Source organism: Oncorhynchus masou, chromosome 27, assembly GCF_036934945.1.
Source record: "Oncorhynchus masou masou isolate Uvic2021 chromosome 27, UVic_Omas_1.1, whole genome shotgun sequence".
Taxonomy (NCBI): domain Eukaryota; kingdom Metazoa; phylum Chordata; class Actinopteri; order Salmoniformes; family Salmonidae; genus Oncorhynchus; species Oncorhynchus masou.
Genome location: NC_088238.1, coordinates 23,989,047 through 24,011,835, shown reverse-complemented (window position 1 = coordinate 24,011,835; position 22,789 = coordinate 23,989,047). Strand labels below are relative to the sequence as shown.

The following is a 22,789-nucleotide window of genomic DNA, read 5'->3' as shown; positions in this document are numbered from 1 at the left end:
GGTCCTGAATGTAAATGCAAACAAAGAATAAACATGATTCCTGTATTTTCCGCTCATTTGTGGTTTGTTATTGATTCACTGTAGATTTTCACCAGAGGGTCATCGAATATATGTCTGCATTGACATCATATAGAGTTGAGTTGACATTGTGGTTTTGAAGAAGTCCCGTCCTCGACTGCTCAGGGATTACTGTATGAGTTCTCAGAGATGAATTTATCCCACGTCCTCTGCCACATGGCCAGCCCTCTCTCCTTCAACTGTGATGGCAGTGAGCTATATCTATGGTGGAGTCGTGGTTACTAGGACATATAACTACAACTTTGTCAAACATACTTTTCATGACTACAAATTAAGCAGTTGGTAATCTCTGAACCCAATCACCCATACGCAAGCTAGCTATGTTAACAGCCATGAGAGATGAAACACTTATTATCCAGAGCAAACAGAGGTAATACCATAAAGATACATGAAAGGTACATGAAATACTTTTACATTTAAATTCTCTAAACAACTCTTGACCTCACCTTATGGAGTTGATGGCCAGCTCCTTGAGAGTGCCCAGGTTAGCCCTCAAGCCACCGATGCCCACATACACCTCATAGAAGTCATAGGAAAGCCCAGTGGTCCCAAACAGGGATGGGTCATCAGAGCTGACCACCATGGGGTGGCCCTCAGACATCAGCACAGCTGCAGGGTGGTTCCTTAGGTCGGACACCAGCTTCAGCACCTGGTCATAGACACACAGGGATTCAGGGACGTCAACACTGATTTAACTCAATGGACTAATGACAACTGACACAGAGATATCTAGAGTTACAGTTAAGATGAACTTTATTGTCATCCAACTGAAATACCCTACAGTGCTGCTTTTTTATTTAACCAATGGGAATTAGTTGTACTATGATGAGTACTGACAATATGGCATTTACCTGGTTTGAGATGGGGCATACTTCCACGGCCACGTTTCCATTCCTGGAGAGCTCCTTTGCCAGTGGGTGGTGTGCCAAGGCATACCCATGCCCAATACGTGTGGTGTTGAACAGTAGGGCATCCAGAATGTTTTCATCCACTTCAGTGCCCTCGTGGTCTGCGCAAGTATGAATGCGTACACACACACACACACACACTTTATACTATAAGTGCATCACAATAATGTGTACATGTATATACCGTGGATTTGTTTTTGTTAATTACACAATTGTTTTAAATCAATCATCGTAAAAGTAGTGGCCCCAGCCGACTTGTAAGTCGCTTTGGACAAAAGCGTCTGCTAAATGGGATATATTATTATTATTTATTATATTATCCAATGCTTACCAGTCTCTCCTGCATGAAAGAAGTATGGCAGCGTGACTCCAAGCTCTGCAGGTAGAGATAAGGCCTCCCTGAAGAACCAGAGAGGTCTTCCCCTGTCCTCCCTGCCAACCTAAAACCACAAAATAACAGTTTATTTTGCAATGTGTGTGGAATAGATGCAATGTAATAAATAATTATGTCAATGTGTTAAGTCATGAAATTGTTTGTGTATTTATTTTCAGTAATGAGTGGGCATAATGATTGGTTCTACCCCTCAAGAGAATTCTCACCAGGTCGAATCCTGCAACAAACTCTGGGAAATCCTTCTGCATCTGAATGGCCTCTTTTACAGCTGCTTTAACATCAGACACACTTAGAAGCCTAAGGTGCACACAAGGGCAGTGCCAATCATTCTATTGTTTCCATTGCAACAGGCAAGCACAATCAAACACAGATAGTGTCCGAAATGATTTATAAATAGTATTTGTCTGTACTGTACCTATGGACGGAAATGATGAGTCGAGCTCCCAGAAAGCCAGGGTGTTCAGCCACAAAGTGTTGAGTGACTTCCTGATAAGTCCTCAGGGACCAGGCTTTATCATGGATGCTTCCATCCAGCTCATATGTCTGCAGGATGTGCAGAATAAAAACAGGCAAAACACATCACCAAAAACCCTTGGGGGGGGAAAAAATCTAGGTATCTAATATAGCCTAGGTAACATGTAATTCCAGCTCACTACATTGCCCAATATACTTTCGATTAAGGCCCACCGTACTAACCCTTGATAGTCCAGTTCTTAGTTCCAGGTACATGATGTTGTCATGAAACAGCTGTTCTAAGCCCTTGTAGAGAAAGTCTTTAAACACAGGAGCGTAGGTGACCAGCCCAGCTATGGCCACGAATGCCATCTCAAACCTCTCCCACACTGCATCCTGGCTCGGGTAGGTAGTGTCTGGATCCTCAGTGAACAGAGTGAGGTTCTGCATCAAGCTGGAAAAAACATCCAAAAAGACAATAAACTACCCTTCCATGAATAAGAAAGTTGTCTTTTTGCTACTACATGTGTTAATTCAAAGACGCCTATTTGAATTGCTTGGCTCTAATGATATAGTGGAATACCTGTAGTCAAAGTCTGTAGGATCCACCATGTTGGCTCTCAAGGTCTTCAACAGTTGCCAGTAGAGGCAGTCCCAGGTAGGGAAGGGCCGGCGACTAGAGAAGACAAACCGTACAGACCTGCCCCATGTGAAGCAGATGTAACAATGGGGCCTGTATGTGATGTTCTTCACCAGCCAATCAACACTCACCAGGGATGAGCTGTGGATGTGGAGAGCTGCCCCTGTGACCCAGTATCGAGAATGTACTAAATGCAGTTAAATTGATGGTAAACATATTTATAAGGTGAGCCTAGGTGATCCTCAGCTGCACTAGGGCAGTGGGACTGTATTACTTGTCTTACCTTTGGGCATCCTTTGCAGCAGGCTAAAGATGGGACTCTTATGGATGAGGGCCCGTGCCTTGAAGAAGTGAAAGGCAGGAGGGAACTGGGCCGCAGCCATCTCTTGTTCTTTTAGCTTGCGAAGGTGTGCGTCGAGCCGCTGTTCTGCACCTGTCAGATGCACACGACCCCCTATCTGTCTGGAGGCCTCCTGGTGCATCATCGTCTCCCTCTGACGGGGGTCAGGGGTCCCGCCGCATACCGTCACATAGCACATCACAGCTGCCAACTGGAGGGTGATGGTATACCTCCCTCTAGAGGGCAAAACCACCTTGTTCTGCAGTGTCATTGGAGGTTGGAAGAACCAGCTGTGGATATCCTTCTTGAGGCCACTCATTCAACTGAATACTAGCTTTAATTCAACAATGAACAAAGAGTTTTTCAGAGATTGTAATTAAGAACACAAGGTACTACTGCAAACATATGCAACTAGAGAAAATGGTGCCGACGGGTAGGGCTGCCATGCTTCAAGCTCTTAGGAAACTTAGCAGTATTTTGCCTTTTTACGTATAATTTATTACATTATTAGCCCAGGACTTTTTTTGTGTTATTACATACAGCCGGGAAGAACTTTTGGATATCAGAGCGACGGTAACTCACCAGCATTACAACTAGGAATACGAGTCACTTTAATAACGTTTACATATTTTGCATTACTCATCTCATATGTATATACGGTATTCTATCCTTTTCTACTGTATTTTAATCTATGCCGCTCCGACATTGCTCCTCCAAATATTTCTACATTCCTTCAATTTAGATTGTGTGTATTGTTAGATGTTACTGCACTGTTGGAGCTGGAAACACAAGTATTTCACCCGCAATAACATCTGCTATACACATGTATGTGACAAATAAAATTGGATTTCTAAGAACAATGAAACACAGCCCTGAACAGGAATGTTGAGATAATCATACAATTTGAATCAGACAATAGAATTCAACCAAAGTTTACATTAATAAAATAAAGCATACTTACAAATGAAAAGCAACAGAAGCAAAGAATTCTACCCTTTTCCTTATTCACTTTTTCCTTCTCAAGTGTGCAAACCTTTCTCAATAAACTACCCCAGTACTATGCTATTTAGTCTGACTTGACGGGCTCTCAATACCATTGTGTTATACCCACTTAGTTAATGGCTGTTGCTAGTCAGAAGAATGCAGCCCAAAAATGTAACATGTCATGAGATTCTCTGGAGGGGCCATGGATGATTCAATTTAATAAATAACAAGAGACCATAGAGCAACTCCTTTGTCAGAAAAAAAATGCATTGTATTACGATACGATAAGAGAAAAATGTGTAGGTCAGAAAAGAGCAGGCAACTGATACTATCGATTTATACTTTATAACATATTTTCACGATAACCTCTTCAGATGGAAATATTGACCCTTCCCCTTCTGTTTCATGATACAACAGCAGACATTACATCAATAAATTAATTGGATTCAATAAGGACATAGTTGGTCTTCAATGTTTTTCCAGCATCACTTCATTTTAATTGTGATAGATGGGAGCAAATAGCCACGGGTGAGTCAATGCTCCATGCAACTTTTCATTATATTTTTTCATGAGAGGAAGATGTTATTAGCCTGAACCAATCAGACTGAAATTATTACTGTCCAGCCAATCATAATAAAGATGACTGCGGTGTGTAAACCAAGATCCCCAGGGGGAGCAGCAGATCCATTACCACTGTGCAAAAGTTGCTCCTCCTACTCACATCTGCAATGAAGTTCAACTTTTTTACTGTCCCAAGATGCAAAGAAATACAACAATACATGACAAAACAACAAATGGTGTCTTTTCCATTTTTAACTGTGTTTTTGGAATTCTTCTCAGACACAGCAATGGTAACTTTCACACAACAAAAATAAATAACTCCTCTTCAAGACGATGGATGGAGACACTCAGTCCAAAAACTTGCGGTTCTGGTTCTGACCAAAGAGAGCCACTCGAATCTCAGGCATCATCTGAGCAGAAAGACAGACACTGGATTAGTGCCAAGCTGAACCTCATGAAAAACCACAGAGTAAGGGGCCAAACTACATCTGAGAATTTGCAGTACAATCATGTGCAAAACTTCACACAGTGTATACATCTAAAGAATGATGGTAAGCCGATAGCTTTATGCGAGGATATTCACACTGTTGGTTGTTTATATAGGACAACTGTCAACGAACTAGATGTGCTAGCTGTTCAGAGTGCAATTATAGTTCCTGTGAGACTGTCCCTGTGCCCTTACCTGCTGAGCCATGAGGTCCAGTCTGCTCTCTAGGGTGTTGGACACCTTGATCTTCCCATCAGCGTTGTAGATTTCAATACCTCCTGAACTGAAGGAGACATACAAACAACTTTGAATTAACTCTTGAACCCTTGACTGACACCTTAGAAAGACCACAGAAGACATTTTTTTTCAATGATGTGTTAATCAATCAATACTAATTCAAAGTAAAACCTATTTGAAGTGAATGGGTTCAAATTGAGACAATGGACTGTCTTCTTACATGTCTGGAGACAGGAAGTTGTCCTGGTCGATGCGAACCTCAATATTGTTCTTCACTGCTGCTTTATAGACGGGAATGGTCTTCTGAATAGCCGCCTGAATAGGAATAGAACATATGAATCATGCATCAACCCGGTATAAAAGGAAATACACTTGAACAACATTGAATTGTTAGAGTGAAAAGGATCATTCTGACCTGAAGCACCTGCAGGTCCTGTTTACGACAGCGGATGGTCACTTTGGTCTCAAGAAGCTGATAGAAACCCTAATATTAAACAATAGAGCAACAGACACATTAAAAACATTCGCTTTAAATCAAATCAAAAACTCACCGCACAACACCTTTGACCTAAATAACATGCAGGCCTATGTACAGCATACTGATATGTATGCAGGACTGTATAACTGATAAAGTATACTGAATGTAACATATGAATGTAGGCCTAAAGTAATAGTTATCTGTTTCTCTCAGCGTTGTCCCAGTACAGGACCTTTTTAAGTTCTGTTGGTCTTATTTTCCACGCATGTAGTTCTCCTTCAGCGGTTCTTGTCAATTCATGTTCAGTATTATGTCATGTGTTATGTTCTGGGTGGACACCAGGAAGAGTAGCTGATGCTTTAGCAATAGCTAATGGGAATCCTAATAAAACACTAAAACTGTGTCAGTGACAAGTATTGCATTATTTTAAAAAAGGCCTCACCTGCAGAACCAGCCCGTCCATCAGTGCTGGGTACCTGGCTGGGTCCTTGGCTACGTTGGCCAGCCGTTGACGCGCCTCGCTCAACATTTCCTGAGTGCACACATTGAGAGGGTTAGCCTATTATTTACATAGAATGCGGTGCTGTACCAGAACGTCATGCCTCTGGCTGTGTTTGAACAAAATAATATGACAGCCAAGACAAATTGAACTTACTGAAATCATGTCATCGCGAGCCTTTAACACCTTCAGACGAGCCTGGTTCATCAGGTTAGACATTTGACTGTAGAGGAAGAGAGGTAAGTAAACAAGAAGCTGTGGCACAGGGCCACATCACAAGTCCAAGCAGGTGTAAGCCATAGCACATATACTGTGCTTCTTATAATGAATGAGCTGTTGGATGGAACTTCATATTTTTAATATAAAAGACTTAAAGGAAGTTGTGTGTCAGACAGATTCCTCTTTAGAGAAAGAAGAGATTGAGGAAGTGTCTGAGGGAGCTGAGAGACTAGCAGCAACACTGCCTGAGCTGTAAAGATAAAGAGTGACTAACATTTTCTTCTGCTGCTCGATCTGCTTCTCTTTCTTCTCGTAATACTCCATGATCTTCAACCTCTGGGTCTGCACCAGACGGCCCTTCTCGATGTTGAACTCCTCTTCCGCCTGCAGGGGGAGACACTTGTCACTCAGAGCATGCAATGAGGAGGCCCTGTCTTTATGATGGTAGGGTCATTCCTCACTATTGAGGATACATATTAAGAAGCATTGAACCAGTAGAACAGTTAAAAGGTACAACTAAAATGATTGATTTAATTTAGTAAATTCTCATTATGTCTTAAAGGGATCATGCCTTCTTATTTCAGTTGAATGTGCCTATGCAAATATTTTGAGTTTTTACTTGTTGAAAACACACAAAATGTGTGTGTGCGCTGAACTATGCCAGTCACTTGTGAATAAGCACTGTACCTTGGCATCAATTTCCTCTGCCTTCTCATTGGCCTCCTGCTCAATGAAGGCCATCATGTGTTTGATCTATACAGTGGGAAAAAACAGTGGGAATTAGAGATGAGTTGACAGTAAAAGACTCACCACATTAGGCATGCTTTCCAAGTCATATTTCATGCTGAAGAGAGTCAAGAGGCTGACTTAATAAGCTTCATTACCCTGTACATTAATTAACTTCTCTTTTGGTTCCACCATGTGGTGTGGAATGTGTCTGCCTGGTGTATAGCTTACGTTTCTGTTCCATAATTTTCCATGTAATGTTCATCTCACAAAACATGTTTCAAAACCATAAACTACAGAGGGAACTATAATTATGAAGCCTCCTAATCAATTCTACTTTATATACAGTGCATGATAAGTGTTGGCGAGATAAGACAACTGAACATAGGACTCCTCAGCTGACCATGGGTTTTACCATCATGTGACCATATATTGCATCTCTCCCTCACAAATACCGCACTGAGTAAATGTATTGTGCAATTTGATTTCTAAATCATACTAGACATTGTGATTGTATTTTAGTAGTATTTCAGATTTTTTTCAATGACAACCTTGGCATGATACAATCACAATTCTGCTACTTACAAATATACAGTTGCCATAATTTATGATAAGAAAGAAAAAAGGCCTAAATTGAGCAGCAGATGGATAGACGGGTGAAGGTTAAAAGGCTGTAGTTGCAATGTACCTGCTTCTGAACGTCGGCATCGCTGAGCGCCATGGTTGCAGCAGTCTAGGATCTTGTTTCCTTGAAAATATAAACACCGTCATTTCAATACAATAAATGCAACATGCTTTAAGATAGTGTAAATCCTTTAGTGCGATGTATCAATTAATTACCAGAGAAATACAGCCAGGAATGTATGAATTAACCGTTGTAGTCGTGACTAAAGATGTCTACACTTGATCATCTGATTTTCAACGTCACATGATGTTTACTTCCGGTCTCACCCACCATTACAATGTGTGACGACGGGTACTGTATGCTACGTTGGGTTAGGGGGATATATTATATATTTACAAACACGAGTGAGTGCAGTGGATACATTTGTAAAATATATAATAAACAGTGTTGGAAAAAGTACACAATTGTCATACTTGAGTAAAAGTAAAGATACCTTAATAGAAAATTACTCAAGAAAAAGTGAAAGTCACCCAGTAAAATACTACTTGAGTAAAAGTAGACGCCATCATTTTCTTTTACACTCCGACACCACCATAATTGACAAATTAAGCATTTGTGTATGTTTAGCGAGTCTGCCAGATCAGAGGCAGTCGGGATGACCAGGGAGACTATCTTGATAAGTGCCTGAATTTGACAAGTTTCCTGTCCTGCTAAGCATTCAAAATGTAATAAGTACATTTGGGTCTTAGGGAAAATTTATGGAGTAAAAAGTTACATTATTTTCTTCATGAATGTAGTGAAGTAAAAGTAGTCAAAAATATAAATAGTAAAGTAAAGTACAGATACCCCAAAAAATGTCATAAGTTATACTTTAAAGTAAGTATTCAACCCCTTTGTTTTGTAAGGATAAATAAGTTGAGGAGTAAACATTTGCAAGTTGCATAATACATTGCATGGGCTCACTCTGTGTGCAATAATAGTGTTTAACGTGATTCTTGAATGACTACCTAATCTCTATATCCCACACATACAGTTATCAGTAATGTCCCTCAGCCAAGCAGTGAATTTCAAACACAGATTCCACAAATACCAGGGAGGTTTTCCAATGCCTCGCACAGAAGGGCACCTATTGGTAGATTGGTATTTAAAAAACAGACATTTAATACCTCTTTGAGCAAAGTGAAGTTATTATTTAAACTTTGGATGGTGTATCATTACACCCAGTCACTACAAAGATACAGGCGTCCTTCCTAACTCAGTTGCCGGAGAGAAAGGAAACCGCTCAGGGATTTCACCACAAGGCCAATGGTGACTTTAAAACTGTTAAGAGTTTAATGGCTGTGATAGGAGAAAACTGTAGATGGATCAACATTGTAGTTTCTAACACAGTGCTAACCTAAATGACAGAGTGAAAAGAAGGAAGCATGTACAGAATAAAATATTCTATATATAATATATATAAAACATTGCATCCTGTTTGCAATAAGGCACTCAAGTGAAACTGCAAAGAATGTGGCAAAGAAAATAACATTATGTCCTGAATACAAAGCTTTATGTGACGGGCAAATCCAACACAACACATCCCTAAATACTATTCATATTTTTAAGCATGGTGGTGGCTGCATCATGTTATGGTATGCCTGTCATCAGCAAGGACTCGGGAGCTTTTTAGGAAAAAACAAAAACAAAATAGAACTAAGCACAGGTAAAAAAATATATATTTCATCATCAATACATTTGCAAAAATGTCAAAAAACCTGTTTTCACTTTGTCTTTATGAGATATTGTATGTAAATGGGTGAGAGAAAAATATATATTTAATCCATTTTGAATTCAGGCTGTAACAACAAAATGTGGTCAAGGGGTATGAATACTTTCTGAATGCCTGTATTAAATTAATTAAAGCTGTCAAACACAGACTTCTTACTGAATATCTTTCTCAAATGTTAATATTTTAATTAGAAGGAAATCAGTTGCGGATAATGTCAACATCAGAGGAGACTGGTGGGAGGAGCTATAGGAGGATGGGCTCATTGTAATGGCTGGAATGGAATAAAAGGAACAATATCAAACATATGGACACCACATGTTTGACTCTGTCCCATTTATTCCATTCCATCCATTACAATGAGCCCATCCTCCTGTAGCTCCTCCCATCAGCCTTCTCTGATCAACATTTATTTAAAGTATTTTTGTAATAATCCTCAGAAATAAATTGTCTGTGCAGACTGACTATGTAGTCAATGATGCAGACCATGGTGCTGCAGACCATATATGGGCCTTGCCAGTAGATGACACTAGAGGGTTAGAGGAATTCCATAAAAATAGCACAGAGTTTCTATTCTGGTTCTGACTCAGTCTGCATTCTTTCCTTCGACAGCACAGTGAATGACTGTCTGCCATCTGGAAGTGTGCCAGAAAACTTTGGCCAACTGCCTGTGACAGCACTAAAATCTGCATCCTCTGTACTGTTAATTATTATGTCACTCAGAGGTTTTTTACTGACTTACAGCTAGTTATGTCTGCCCAGTGCAAGACAGTAGGCATAATAGAAGGCAGTGCTATTTTACCAAGCTGGCACAATGATGAAATATTCAATCACTTTGCATGCTGCAATTCTATAGCAGCATCTTACAAATGGAATATATTTATTTTTCCCTCCATAAAACATGCATGGCCACATTGTAGCCAACTGTTACGTCATAGTCTGGGCACTGGACAGGGGATGAAGAAAGAGAGAGACTGGAAGAGTGAGATAGAGATAGAGAGGGAGGGAGGGAGGGAGGGGGGCTCCTGTGTCCTGTGGAGCAGCTGGTAGTCCATTGCTAACTACAGCGTGTATGTCACCCTCTCTGTCGCTGTGTCCTCAGCCCTGACTTTCTGTCCGAGTGCACGTCTCTTACTCTATTTCAACATCTCTCTCTCGCCTACAACTTTCAACACTTTACAGAGAGGAGCCAGGTAAGAAAGACACTTCTTTTACTCTGCAAGGCCGCATCACAGGATATCTTGTTGTTGTTTCAGGGCAGGGCTCTCCAACCCTGTTCTTTGAAAGCTACCATCCTGTAGGTTTTTATTCCAACCCTGATCGAGCGCACCTCAATCGAATAATTCGCTGGTTGATATGATGAATCAAGTTAGTTACAACTTGGGTTGGAGCAAAAAATCTACAGGAGGGTACCTCTCTGGGAACAGGGTTGGAGAGCCCAGTTTTAAGGGAATTGTGGTGTGTGGGTGTATAGTACTGTAGCTGTATTAGTAGTACATAATAGTACACACACGTAGTAGTAATATATGCAGTTGAGGGGAGAGGGCCTTGTAAAAGCTTGCTTTGTTAAACCAATATAGAAGGCGTCTATATCAGCCATCATGGAGCTCTTTGATGTTATGAAGGGCACAACTCCAAGAGGTTTTAACCTTGTGTACCACCTGTCAACATAAAGAAGTCTGTTTCTCTGGGTGTTGTTTGGTGGTTGTCATTAGTTACTAATTAAATCAACAGGGACAGGATTATGTCCGAAGTCTTGTGTCCAGCTAACTTGTCATTGACATCGGAAAAAACTAGCCTTATGTGCAGCCTATCCTCAAGTGTGTGTGTGTGTGTGTCTGTGTCCGTACGTCCCTGTGTGTATGTTTGTGTGTGCACGTGCGTGTGTGTGTCTGTTGTCATGTGTCTGTTTCTAGAAACCCAATCGGATAAGATCATCAGATGGTTCACGAGGGGCTGAGAATGTGTGGTTTCCTCTGTCTGACATTCAGACTGACCTTTTATCTCTGGGGCTCTGATATCATGACCATGAGTCTCTGACATCACTACCATGGGTATCTGATACTATTGGGAAGAGAACAAACCTGGGTTCAAAATCATTTCAAATACTTTATCTGGGTTTGATTGAACTTGCCTGGCACAATGGAACCAATAGAATAGTCACAAAAGAAGTGCAAACCCCATCTATCTGGCACTCCAGACAGACTAGGCCAAACACTAAATGTATCTGAAAGATTTCAAATAGTAATTGAATCCAGGTCTGGAAAGAAGTAGAACTCCACATTATAGGGATTCGTTTTAATTCAACTCTGTGGGGGTTAAAAGCCATTGTCAGGGGGTGGCTCATTGGGAAACCTATAACTAAAAGAGGGTAATAAGTGAATGAGTCTTGTTGGACAGACTAAGCAATTAATATGCTTTAGAACAGGTACTGTACAGTACCATTCCACATAAACAAGTTTGTGGATATCTGCCTATAAGCCTGCTCTGTGCCTTGCAGGGAGAGCGTGATCACCATGTCACTGCTTCCCCTTGTGCCAAAATGCCTAGTAACATACACCTGGCAGGCCTCGATGTTAGAGAGAGGGCAGCTTTCTCGGCATGCTGCACTGGTCACATGACAGCTGGTTAGTCACTGCATTTGTCACATGCTGAAGGTTATGTGACTTCTATTCCATGGCTCACTCTTCCAAGCTAAACAGTTTGGGAATGATGGGAAACAGGGTAGGGTTGTAAGAAATTAGTGGCTACTTGGAAACGTGACTTTGGACTGATGAGAATTTGTTTTGCCTGGAATGACAGTGACATGAGTTCCAGATGTGTGGAGGCTGGTGCCATCAGTGATGATTTTCATAAAATGACTCAACTATTACACAAGTGTGCTTCTTGTTGGGTGCACTGCAAACACTAGGTCCAATGTGTAGATATTCTAGGTATTTAAAATGATTCCCCCACCCAAACAGTTTGCACTCAGCTTTAGCCGACAGATATTTAATCCACAGTCTCTGCTGATGTGCCTCTCAGAGACAGTCGATCTCAGGACAAACACACAATGCGTTCTGTAACTGTACAGAAGAACACAAGTAGCATGGCACACGTGCATGAGCTGTTTGATCATTCAATATTGATCAAATCAGGAAATATTTATTATAAACATGGATAAAGGTGACCGATATAAATGTCCTCTGTCACTGTGGTTCTATGCTTATTCATTATGTAATAAATGGCTCTGACTTGATCTCAGTGTTTTGACTCTGTGCCTGGGATGAGATTACACGCATGCACAATGATTAATCAGGGTCACTCAATGATGGACAGATGCATTCCATCTCAATATACAAGGAATGAACAAATACATACAGTGACATTTGAATAGAAAGGATGGACTGAAAGACAAGGGTACAATGAGAGGATGAAGAGTGCTGCCACAATCTAAAATGGATTTAAAAAACATTCTACACACAATACCCCATAATGACAAATACGTTATTTACATAAGTATTCAGACCCTTTGCTACGAGACCTGAATTTTGAGTTCAGGTGCATCTTGTTTCCATTGATCCTACTTGAGATGTTTCTACAGCTTGTTTGGAGTCCACCTGTGGTAAATACAATTGATTGGACATGATTTGGAAATGCATACACCTGTCTATATAAAGTCCCACAGTTAACAGTGCATGCCAGAGCAAAAACCAAGCCATGAGGTCGAAGGAATTGTCCGTAGAGCTCCGAGACAGGATTGTGTCGAGGCACAGATCTGGGGAAGGGTACCCAAAAAATTCTGCAGCATTGAAGGTCACCAAGAACACAGTGGCCTCCATCATTCTTAAATGGAAGAAGTTTGTAATCAGCAAGACTCTTCTGAGAGCTGGCTGCCATTCCAAACTGAGCAATCGGGGGAGAATGGCCTTGGTCAGGGAGGTGACCAAGGACTCCAAAGGTCACTCTGACAGAGCTCTAGAGTTCCTCTGTAGAGATGGGAGAACTGTCCAGAAGGATAACCATCTCTGCAGTACTCCATCAATTAGGCCTTTATCGTAGAGTGGCCAGACGGAAGCCACTCCTCAATAAAAGGCACATGATAGCCTGCTTGGAGTTTGCAAAAAGGCAGCTAAAGACTCTCAGACCACGAGAAACAAGATTCTCTGGACTGATGAAACCAAGATTGAACTCTTTTGCCTGAATGCCAAGAGTCACATCTGAAGGAAACCTGGCACCGTCCCGAAGGTGAAGCATATTGGTGGCAGAATCATGCTGTGGGGATGTTTTTCAGCGGCAGGGACTGGGAGACTAGCCAGGGTCGAGGCAAATATGAACCGAGCAAAGTACAGAGAGATCCTTGATGAAAACCTGCTCCAGAGCGTGCAGGACCTCAGACTGGGGCAAAGGTTCACCTTCCAACAGGACAACAACCCTAAGCACACAGCCAAGACAATGCAGGAGTGGCTTCGGTACAAGCCTCTGAATGTCCTTACAGTGCCTTGCAAAAGTATTCACCCCCCTTGGTGTTTTTCCTATTTTGTTGCATTAAAACCTGTAATTTAAATTGATTTTTATTTGGATTTCATGCAATGGACATACACAAAATAGTCTAAATTGGTGAAGTGAAATTTAAAAAATGTAAAAATTAAAAACAACGGAAAAATGGTGTGTGCATATGTATTCACCCCCTTTGCTATGAAGCCTCTAAATAAGATCTGGTTCAACCAGTTACCTTCAGACGTCACATAATTAATTAAATGAAGTCCACCTGTGTGCAAGCTAACTGTCACATGATCTGTCACATGATCTCAGTATATATACACCTGTTCTGAAAGGCCCCAGAGTCTGCAACGCCACTAAGCAAGGGGCACCACCAAACAAGTGGCACTATGAAGACCAAGGAGCTCTCCAAACAGGTCAGGGACAAAGTTGTGGAGAAGTACAGATCAGGGTTGGGTATTAAAAATATCTGAAACTTTGAACATCCCACAATTTTTTAATAATCCATTATTAAAAAATTGAAAGAATATGGCACCACAACAAACCTTCCAAGAGAGGGCCACCCACCAAAACCCACGGGCCAGGCAAGGAGGACATTAATCAGAGAGGCAACAAAGAGACCAAAGATAACCCCGAAGAAGCTGCAAAGCTCCACAGCAGAGATTGGAGTATCTGTCCATAGGACCACTTTAAGCTGTACATTCCACAGAGCTGGGCTTTACGCAAGAGTGGCAAGAAAAAAGCCATTGTTTAAAGAAAAAAATAAGAAAATATGTTTGGTGTTCACCAAAAGTCATGTGGGAGACTCCCCAAACATATGAAAGAAGGTACTCTGGTCAGATGAGACAAAAATGTAGCTTTTTGGTCATCAAGGAAAATGCTATGTCTGGTGCAAACCCAACACCTCTCATTACCCCGAGAACACCATCCCCACAGTGAAGCATAGTTGTGGCAGCATCATGCTGTGGGGATGTTTTTCATTGGCAGGGACTGAGAAACTGGTCAGAATTGAAGGAATGATGGATGGCGCTAAATACAGGGAAATTCTTGAGGGAAACCTGTTTCATTCTTCCAGAGATTTGAGACTGGGGCGAAGCTTCACCTTCCAGCAAGACAATGACCCTAAGCATACTGCTAAAGCAACACTCGAGTGGTTTAAGGGGAAACATTTAAATGTCTTGGAATGGCATAGTAAAAGCCCAGACCTCAATCCAATTGAGAATCTGTGGTATGACTAAAAGATTGCTGTACACCAGCAGAACCCATACAACTTGAAGGAGCTGGAGCAGTTTTGCCTTGAAGAATGGACAAAAATAGAGCTTATAGAGACATACCCCAAGAGACTTGCAGCTGTAATTGCTGCAAAAGGTGGCTCAACAAAGTATTGACTTTGGGGGGGGGGGGGGGTGAATAGTTATGCACGCTCAAGTTTTCTGTTTTTTTGTATTATTTCTTGTTTGTTTCACAATAAAAAATATTTTGCATCTTCAAAGTGGTAGGCATGTTGTGTAAATCAAATGATACAAACCCCTCAAAATCAATTTTAATTCCAGGTTGTAAGGCAACAAAATAGGAAAAATGCCACTGTAAGTGAGCCACTGTGAGTGGCCGAGCTAAAGCATGGACTTTGGAGAGGCCTGAAAATAGCTGCCCAGCGACACTCCCCATCCAACCTGACAGAGCTTGAGAGGTTCTTGAGGCTGTAATTGCTGCCAAAGGTACTTCAACAAAGTACTGAGTAAAGGGTCTGAATACTTATGTAAATGTGATATTTCATTTTTTGAAATATGAATTAGAAAACATTTCTAAAAAGCTGTTTTTGCTTATTATGGGGTATTGTGTGTAGATTGATGAGGGGGGAAAACAATTTAGAAATAGATTTTAACATTACAACATGTTGAAAAAGTCAAGGGGTCTGAATACTTTTCGCATGGACTGTATTTTTCTAATTGTAACGTTTTGCGCAAGTGCAATGTCCTCTGGCTGAAATGGAAATACATATATAGGGCTTATACATAGTCAGACATGTGAGGGCCAGGCTATATATAGAAAAGAATGCTGCAACACGGAGCAGAGGGTGCTACTTTTTCCACACAGAACTTGATCGGTCCACGTCACTGAAGGACATCTTCTAATATATTGGTTAACCTTTTCCAGGGACCACAGCTATGAGATAGCCTAGTCCCAGAATGGTGTGTGCTCTTGCCAACTCTATTGCTGCCATTTTCAAGCCAAACAATTCCATAAGCAGTTGGCAAGAGATCAGAAACAGACGCTATGAGATTCTGTGTCATAAAAACACACAATCATTCTAGCAACGATTAAGTAGTTATAAAGGTTTTATATTCAACTCAATATAGTTGATTAATTTATTGTTGATTTTAGGAATTTAATTTATTTTCTGAACAATATTATCCTATATGTTTTCATGTTAATGGTTGGTTGTCTGTTGTGTCTCTCTAGTGGCCAGGTTTCAGACTGGAGGGCAAGGTCCCAGCAGTGTCCAGAGGGGGGGACAGTGGTGAGGTCAATTCCCTGTCTGGAGAGCAGAAGCCTGATTGGCTGGGCACCGCCACGTTACAGCCGAGCCAGGGAGACAGTGGCGGGTCTGGCCCCTGGCAGACAGAGAGCAGCCTGGCTGAGTCCTGGTCCACCGTGGGAGACATGATGGACCCCGAGGACACCAAGAGCCTGGACAGCAGCGACGGAGTGGTCCACCTAGCTGAGGAGCGCAGCGAGAACCACTCCTCCATCTCCGACATGGTCCACCTAGAGCGGGAGGAGAAGATACTTGCGGAGGAGGAGGAAGACGGGAGCCTGGGGGAAGAGGAGGAGCTGCAGGCCTGTGTGATGAGTGTGCTTGGGGGAGGAGGAGACATGTCTGAGTTCAGGGAAGAGGAGCTGGATACCCAGGAATTATTACCTTCATCTGAGGTGTCAGCTGACCACCAAGAGAATATGGATTTAATTATGTCTGTGGCTGAGGAGCTATTTGTCCAGGAGGAGCCTGTTGAAGTATCCCACGCCACCACTGCCTCTATGCCCATGCCAGTTTGGAAGCTAGAGCCCCCCTCTGCCTCCTCTACTCCTGTCCCCTCAATACCTACACTAGCTGAGTTACATTCAGAGCTCCAATACTCTATGCAGGAGCAGCTCCACCCTCCCCCGGTCCTAGGACCAGGAGTACCACAGCCACCAGACCAGAGCCAAACTAACAGCCAACCAGAGACCTTGGCCTCGCTCCACACTGCCCAGGAGACACAGGAAATCCCACCAGTGACACAGGAGGTTCCACCAGAAAAGACAGAGGCTGAGCTTGCTACATCGCTACATGCCACTGAGCTACCTGTGCTGCTGTGTGGAGGTGCTGCAATGGTGGCTATTGTGGGAGTATTAGCTTATGGGGCTGTGGCTTACTGCAGAAAGTAGCAAACCCCTATCCTGTGAGCCCCAGCAGCCATATAACCCAGGTCTTTTAAAATCTACTCTAAACTATTCCACCAAGTACATACTGGATTTTACACAATGCGTTTCTTTGCATCTAAGTAGTATTATAAAGGTTGGTGACATTTTTTATCTATTTCCTGTGCTACCTCAGTCCACGTAAGAGCTCAAGAGATTTGTAAGAGCAATAATATTTGTTTCTCTGTAAATTCACAGGAAATTACACTTTTAAAATATCTTAAAAATCAGATCGTTGTTTGTTGTTTATTTTTTGTCCCTGTCAATGCACTATAAAATAACACACACGCATGCACGCCCACGCACACACACACACACTCACACACACACACACACACACACACACACACACACACACACACACACACACACACACACACACACACACACACACACACACACACACACACACACACACACACACACACACCAGTTATGACTATAGTTGAGCCACTTCAAGGGGTATTGTATAATTTCTTGTTCTGTGTCACAGTGGGCAAACTCAGTGACTATGTTAGTTTTTGATCAAATGTATTAGTGGATATTAATCTGTATAGTGACTCAGCTGCAAATCAGCAAAGGGCCAAAGCTTACAGTGCCTTGCGAAAGTATTCGGCCCCCTTGAACTTTGCAACCTTTTGCCACATTTCAGGCTTCAAACATAAAGATATAAAACTGTATTTTTTTGTGAAGAATCAACAACAAGTGGGACAGAATCATGAAGTGGAACGGCATTTATTGGATATTTCAATAACAAATCAAAAACTGAAAAATTGGGCGTGCAAAATTATTCAGCCCCTTTACTTTCAGTGCAGCAAACTCTCTCCAGAAGTTCAGTGAGTATCTCTGAATGATCCAATGTTGACCTAAATGACTAATGATGATAAATACAATCCACCTGTGTGTAATCAAGTCTCTGTATAAATGCACCTGCACTGTGATAGTCTCAGAGGTCCGTTAAAAGCGCAGAGAGCATCATGAAGAACAAGGAACACACCAGGCAGGTCCAAGATACTGCTGTGAAGAAGTTTAAAGCCGGATTTGGATACAAAAAGATTTCCCAAGCTTTAAACATCCCAAGGAGCACTGTGCAAGCGATAATATTGAAATGGAAGGAGTATCAGACCACTGCTAATCTACCAAGACCTGGCCGTCCCTCTAAACTTTCAGCTCATACAAGGAGAAGACTGATCAGAGATGCAGCCAAGAGGCCCATGATCACTCTGGATGAACTGCAGAGATCTACAGCTGAGGTGGGAGACTCTGTCCATAGGACAACAATCAGTCGTATATTGCACAAATCTGGCCTTTATGGAAGAGTGGCAAGAAGAAAGCCATTTCTTAAAGATATCCATAAAAAGTGTTGTTTAAAGTTTGCCACAAGCCAACTGGGAGACACACCAAACATGTGGAAGAAGGTGCTCTGGTCAGATGAAACCAAAATTGAACTTTTTGGCAACAATGCAAAACGTTATGTTTAGCGTAAAAGCAACACAGCCCATCACCCTCAACACACCATACCCACTGTCAAACATGGTGGTGGCAGCATCATGGTTTGGGCCTGCTTTTTTTCAGCAGGGACAGCGAAGATGGTTAAAATTGATGGGAAAATGGATGGAGCCAAATACAGGACCCTTCTGGAAGAAAACCTGATGGAGTCTGCAAAAGGGGCAGCAGGGCAGCAGGGTAGCCTAGTGGTTAGAGTGTTGGACTAGTAACCGAAAGGTTGCAAGTTCAAATCCCCGAGCTGACAAGGTACAAATCTGTCGGTCTGCTCCTGAACAGGCAGTTAACCCACTGTTCCTAGGCCATCATTGAAACTAAGAATTTGTTCTTAACTGACTTGCCCAGTTAAAAAAGTTAAAAACAATAAATAAATAAAAGACCTGGGACGGAGATTTGTCTTCCAACAAGACAATGATCCAAAAATCAAAATCTACAATGGAATGGTTCAAAAATAAACATATCCAGGTGTTAGAATCGCCAAGTCAAAGTCCAGACCTGAATCCAATCGAGAATCTGTGGAAAGAACTGAAAACTGCTGTTCACAAATGCTCTCCGTCCAACCTCACTGAGCTCGAGTTATTTTGCAAGGAGGAATGGGAAAAAAATGTCAGTTTCTCGATGTGCAAAACTGATAGAGACATACCCCAAGCGACTTACAGCTGTAATCGCAGTAAAAAGTGGCGCTACAAAGTATTAACTTAAGGGGGCTGAATAATTTTGCTAAAAAGGTTTGAAATATCCAATAAATGTTGTTCCACTTCATGATTGTGTCCCACTTGTTGTTGATTCTTCACAAAAAAATACAGTTTTATATCTTTATGTTTGAAGCCTGAAATGTGGCAAAAGGTCGCAAAGTTCAAGGGGGCCGAAAACTTTCGCAAGGCACTGTATATAGCAGGTGTGGATATCTGGAGTTACAGTAACCACACAGCACTGCCCCCTGTTGCTCAGTTTTTTGTAATACAGAACAACAACTACTATTTGTCTGCAAACCCTAGAGATTGATTTCCTGTTCAACATGGCAAATAAATAGAGGTCTTCTGCAAGCCCTAAAGAATTGAATGCACTCAGATTGTGTTCTGTGCTCCAATATTTTCCTACATTGGCTGCTGTGGGGGAAATATATTTGATAAGAAAAGGTCCCTTTGACATTTTTATTCCTTGTGAAACACACATTGGTTACTCAGCAAACATTCCCAACCTTAATTCTCGCTCTGTTATAAACAATTATAAATGTTAATGTTACTTTCTATGAAGTACATACATAAACCGTTTTTTTCTTTGAACTGAAGGATTGTCTAAATTAGATGTATTATTATAATTTTCTGACATGGTGTGATGTCAGTCTTTACTACTTCCTAGTGGCCATGTGTGGAACAGTAAAAAATAAAAAATTAATTTAAAAAATATGTGGAACAGTTTTTTCCTGTTGTGGATATATTTTTATTTTTTATTTTATTTAACCTTTATTTAACTAGGCAGGATAAGCCAGGATATAATTATAAGTGACTCATATTCACAAGTCTATGCCCATGAATTCACTGGCTAAAACTTAAAATGGAAAAAGTATAAATTAAGTTATTCATTCTGTATTATTTCATTTGAAATTATATCTAAAACAATCTCAGAGATATACATCATATTTTTTTCTAAATAGTACTTGTGGTTACATTTTCTCTAACCACAAGCCAAAGGCTATCTAAACTGTTAACATTGACTGTCTCAAATTAACATGTATTCATACTCCGTTAATAGGAACCAGTGGCATCTACAATTACTTTGATATAGTGAGAAAAAAATACATTCTTGCAGAACAAAAATTAAACAAAATAACAAAAACAAAAGAAACTCAACATGCAACATCCACATCCATAACTCAGACCATAACATGATCTCACTGATATAGTTTTACAATGCTGTGGCCTCACAAACTTTATTCCACTGATTTAATCTGTGTCAGTGCCTTTGGTACTTCTTGATTTTCATTGAGTGGCAGTAAATAAAGAAGTTGAATCGGTGTCAACCGTGTTGCGGTTACACTGCCCTTCCCTCATTGGTGTTGATATAAACAGACCTTTTCAATAGAGCCTGCAGAGAAGGGGAAGAAAAATGCTTCTTTGTTTGAAGAGATAAAGCAGCCCGCACAGCTGCTTTATGGGTAAATGTAAACCCCTTGGCACAGACACGCACTCATACACACCCACGCACGCACAGACCGCTCTCAGGTAAATATGTCAACCTCAATCTTCCTGCCATGGGTTAATTGTTATAACTATAGCTGTGATGTTGTAATCAAAACATGTACTTGATCACAATCTATACAAATACATTTAGTAAATAGAGGGAGTCAAGAGGGCCTGTATTATTGGTTGCATGGTTGTTGTTTTTGATTTATAGTTTACTTTTGACAGAAGTTTGACCATGTTAATGTGTACAATGGAAAGAAAGCTAGAGGGGGAGAACGTTTAGATAGTGGTTTCTAGCTTTCGAACAATACGAGTCACCTAGAGGAAACCCCACACAAGCACACGCACATCTATACACACGCACACACATGCACCCATCACACACACACAGTATGCAGTAAGTTAAAATGTATTTTCAATTCCAAAACTGTCTAGTTATATAAATGTATGGTCTAGTTCAGTGAGTGTAGACAGCGGTTTTACAGTATATGCCATAGTGCAGGCTAGGGATATGGATAGATCAAATCTGTGCATCTTTGTTGCACTGTGTCCATAATCTTTTAATCTACCCATCCAGGCAAGATATCCGCTGTATTCACACTCAGCGAACCTGAAAGGGGAACTTCAGGAGTCAGTCCGTTGATATTTAAAACGTGTCGGCAGCTTCTAATAAATGAACTTCTCAAAAATCCCTTGTTTATTTGGAGAGGGAGGAGTTGGGATTTGCGGACAAGACAAATACATATACTTGAACTATGAATCATTAACGGTAGCTTTTATGACTCAGGTCAAAAATCTGACCCATAATGCATAGGTCATTTCCAGTTAAGCAACACATATCTATTTATTAAAATTTGTGATATCTGTACAACATATGGTTGCAACAGTGACTAGACGGTGTGGCCCACATTGATTTACTGAAATATTATATCGAGTGTGAAAATGAAATCAACAAATGCTGTTAAAAATTGCGATGTGTGCATTAGCAGTCCCTAGTGGTTCAGAAGGTGCAATCAAGTTACACAAGGTTTTTTTAACAGGTGCAGATGATTCCATCAATAGAATTAGGGAAGTATGGTTTTTAATCATCTACTTTTCCTTCTTCTGCTGAAATCAACACTCATCATGCACACCTTATTGTGTTTGTCTTAGGCATACAGTAATATTCATTACAAGTCAGGATAAATCAGCAACATTGTATCAATTCTAAAACCAACAGATTGCTAATCTACTGAAATACAGATCAACTATTTACCAGACATTATGCAACACTTTTCACTACGTTCACTACGTTCACTACACCATCTCCAGTGTGTCCATAATAACTTACTATGAAAAAATGCTAAATGGACTAAAGGCTACATGGCGCTTATACTCAGGCTTTAGAATGGAAAACTAATAGGGTTCTTATCACTTGATGTCAACGACTGCAGTTTGGTTACAGATACAGTGCCTATAGAAAATCTACACCCCCTTGGATTTTTTTTCACATTTTAATATATTACAAAGTGGGACAAAAATGTATTTAATTGTACTTTTTTTGTCAACGATCTACACAACACAACATTAAAAAAAAGATGAATGAAAAATGAAAACACTAATATAGCTTGATTAGATAAGTATTCACCCCCCTGAGTCAATACATGACACACCTCTGGCAGCGAATGCATAAGGGCTTTGCACATCTGGATTGGGCAATATTCACCTGTTGTTCTTTTCAAAATTCGTCAAGCTCTATCAAGGTATTGGGGATCAT

The 22,789-nt window shown here is 41.0% G+C and overlaps 3 protein-coding genes across 3 annotated transcripts; 1 reads left to right on the top strand and 2 right to left on the bottom strand.

The window, feature by feature from the left end:
• Positions 1-5: 5 nt before the first annotated feature.
• Positions 6-3,052, bottom strand: ada2b (adenosine deaminase 2b). Its single transcript, XM_064939639.1, has 9 exons — positions 2,757-3,052; positions 2,417-2,636; positions 2,077-2,287; positions 1,796-1,923; positions 1,587-1,677; positions 1,318-1,426; positions 930-1,087; positions 525-727; positions 6-279 (listed from the first exon to the last, which is right to left on the bottom strand). The coding sequence occupies exons 1-9, from the start codon at positions 3,010-3,012 to the stop codon at positions 180-182; spliced, it is 1,476 nt and encodes a 491-aa protein (XP_064795711.1). The 5' UTR covers positions 3,013-3,052; the 3' UTR covers positions 6-179.
• Positions 3,053-3,729: 677 nt separating this feature from the next.
• Positions 3,730-7,949, bottom strand: LOC135515848 (V-type proton ATPase subunit E 1-like). Its single transcript, XM_064939634.1, has 10 exons — positions 7,845-7,949; positions 7,693-7,752; positions 6,966-7,031; positions 6,553-6,662; positions 6,216-6,282; positions 6,003-6,092; positions 5,498-5,566; positions 5,303-5,397; positions 5,041-5,128; positions 3,730-4,768 (listed from the first exon to the last, which is right to left on the bottom strand). Exons 2-10 carry the CDS (start codon positions 7,723-7,725, stop codon positions 4,706-4,708), a joined length of 681 nt encoding a protein of 226 aa, XP_064795706.1. The 5' UTR covers positions 7,726-7,752; positions 7,845-7,949; the 3' UTR covers positions 3,730-4,705.
• A 2,509-nt stretch (positions 7,950-10,458) lies between these two features.
• Positions 10,459-17,565, top strand: LOC135515418 (bcl-2-like protein 13; the record flags this gene model as incomplete). Its single annotated transcript, XM_064939092.1, has 2 exons — positions 10,459-10,590; positions 16,343-17,565. Coding segments are annotated over 2 exons (1,098 nt in total), but the record flags the coding sequence as incomplete, so codon positions are not given.
• Positions 17,566-22,789: the final 5,224 nt, after the last annotated feature.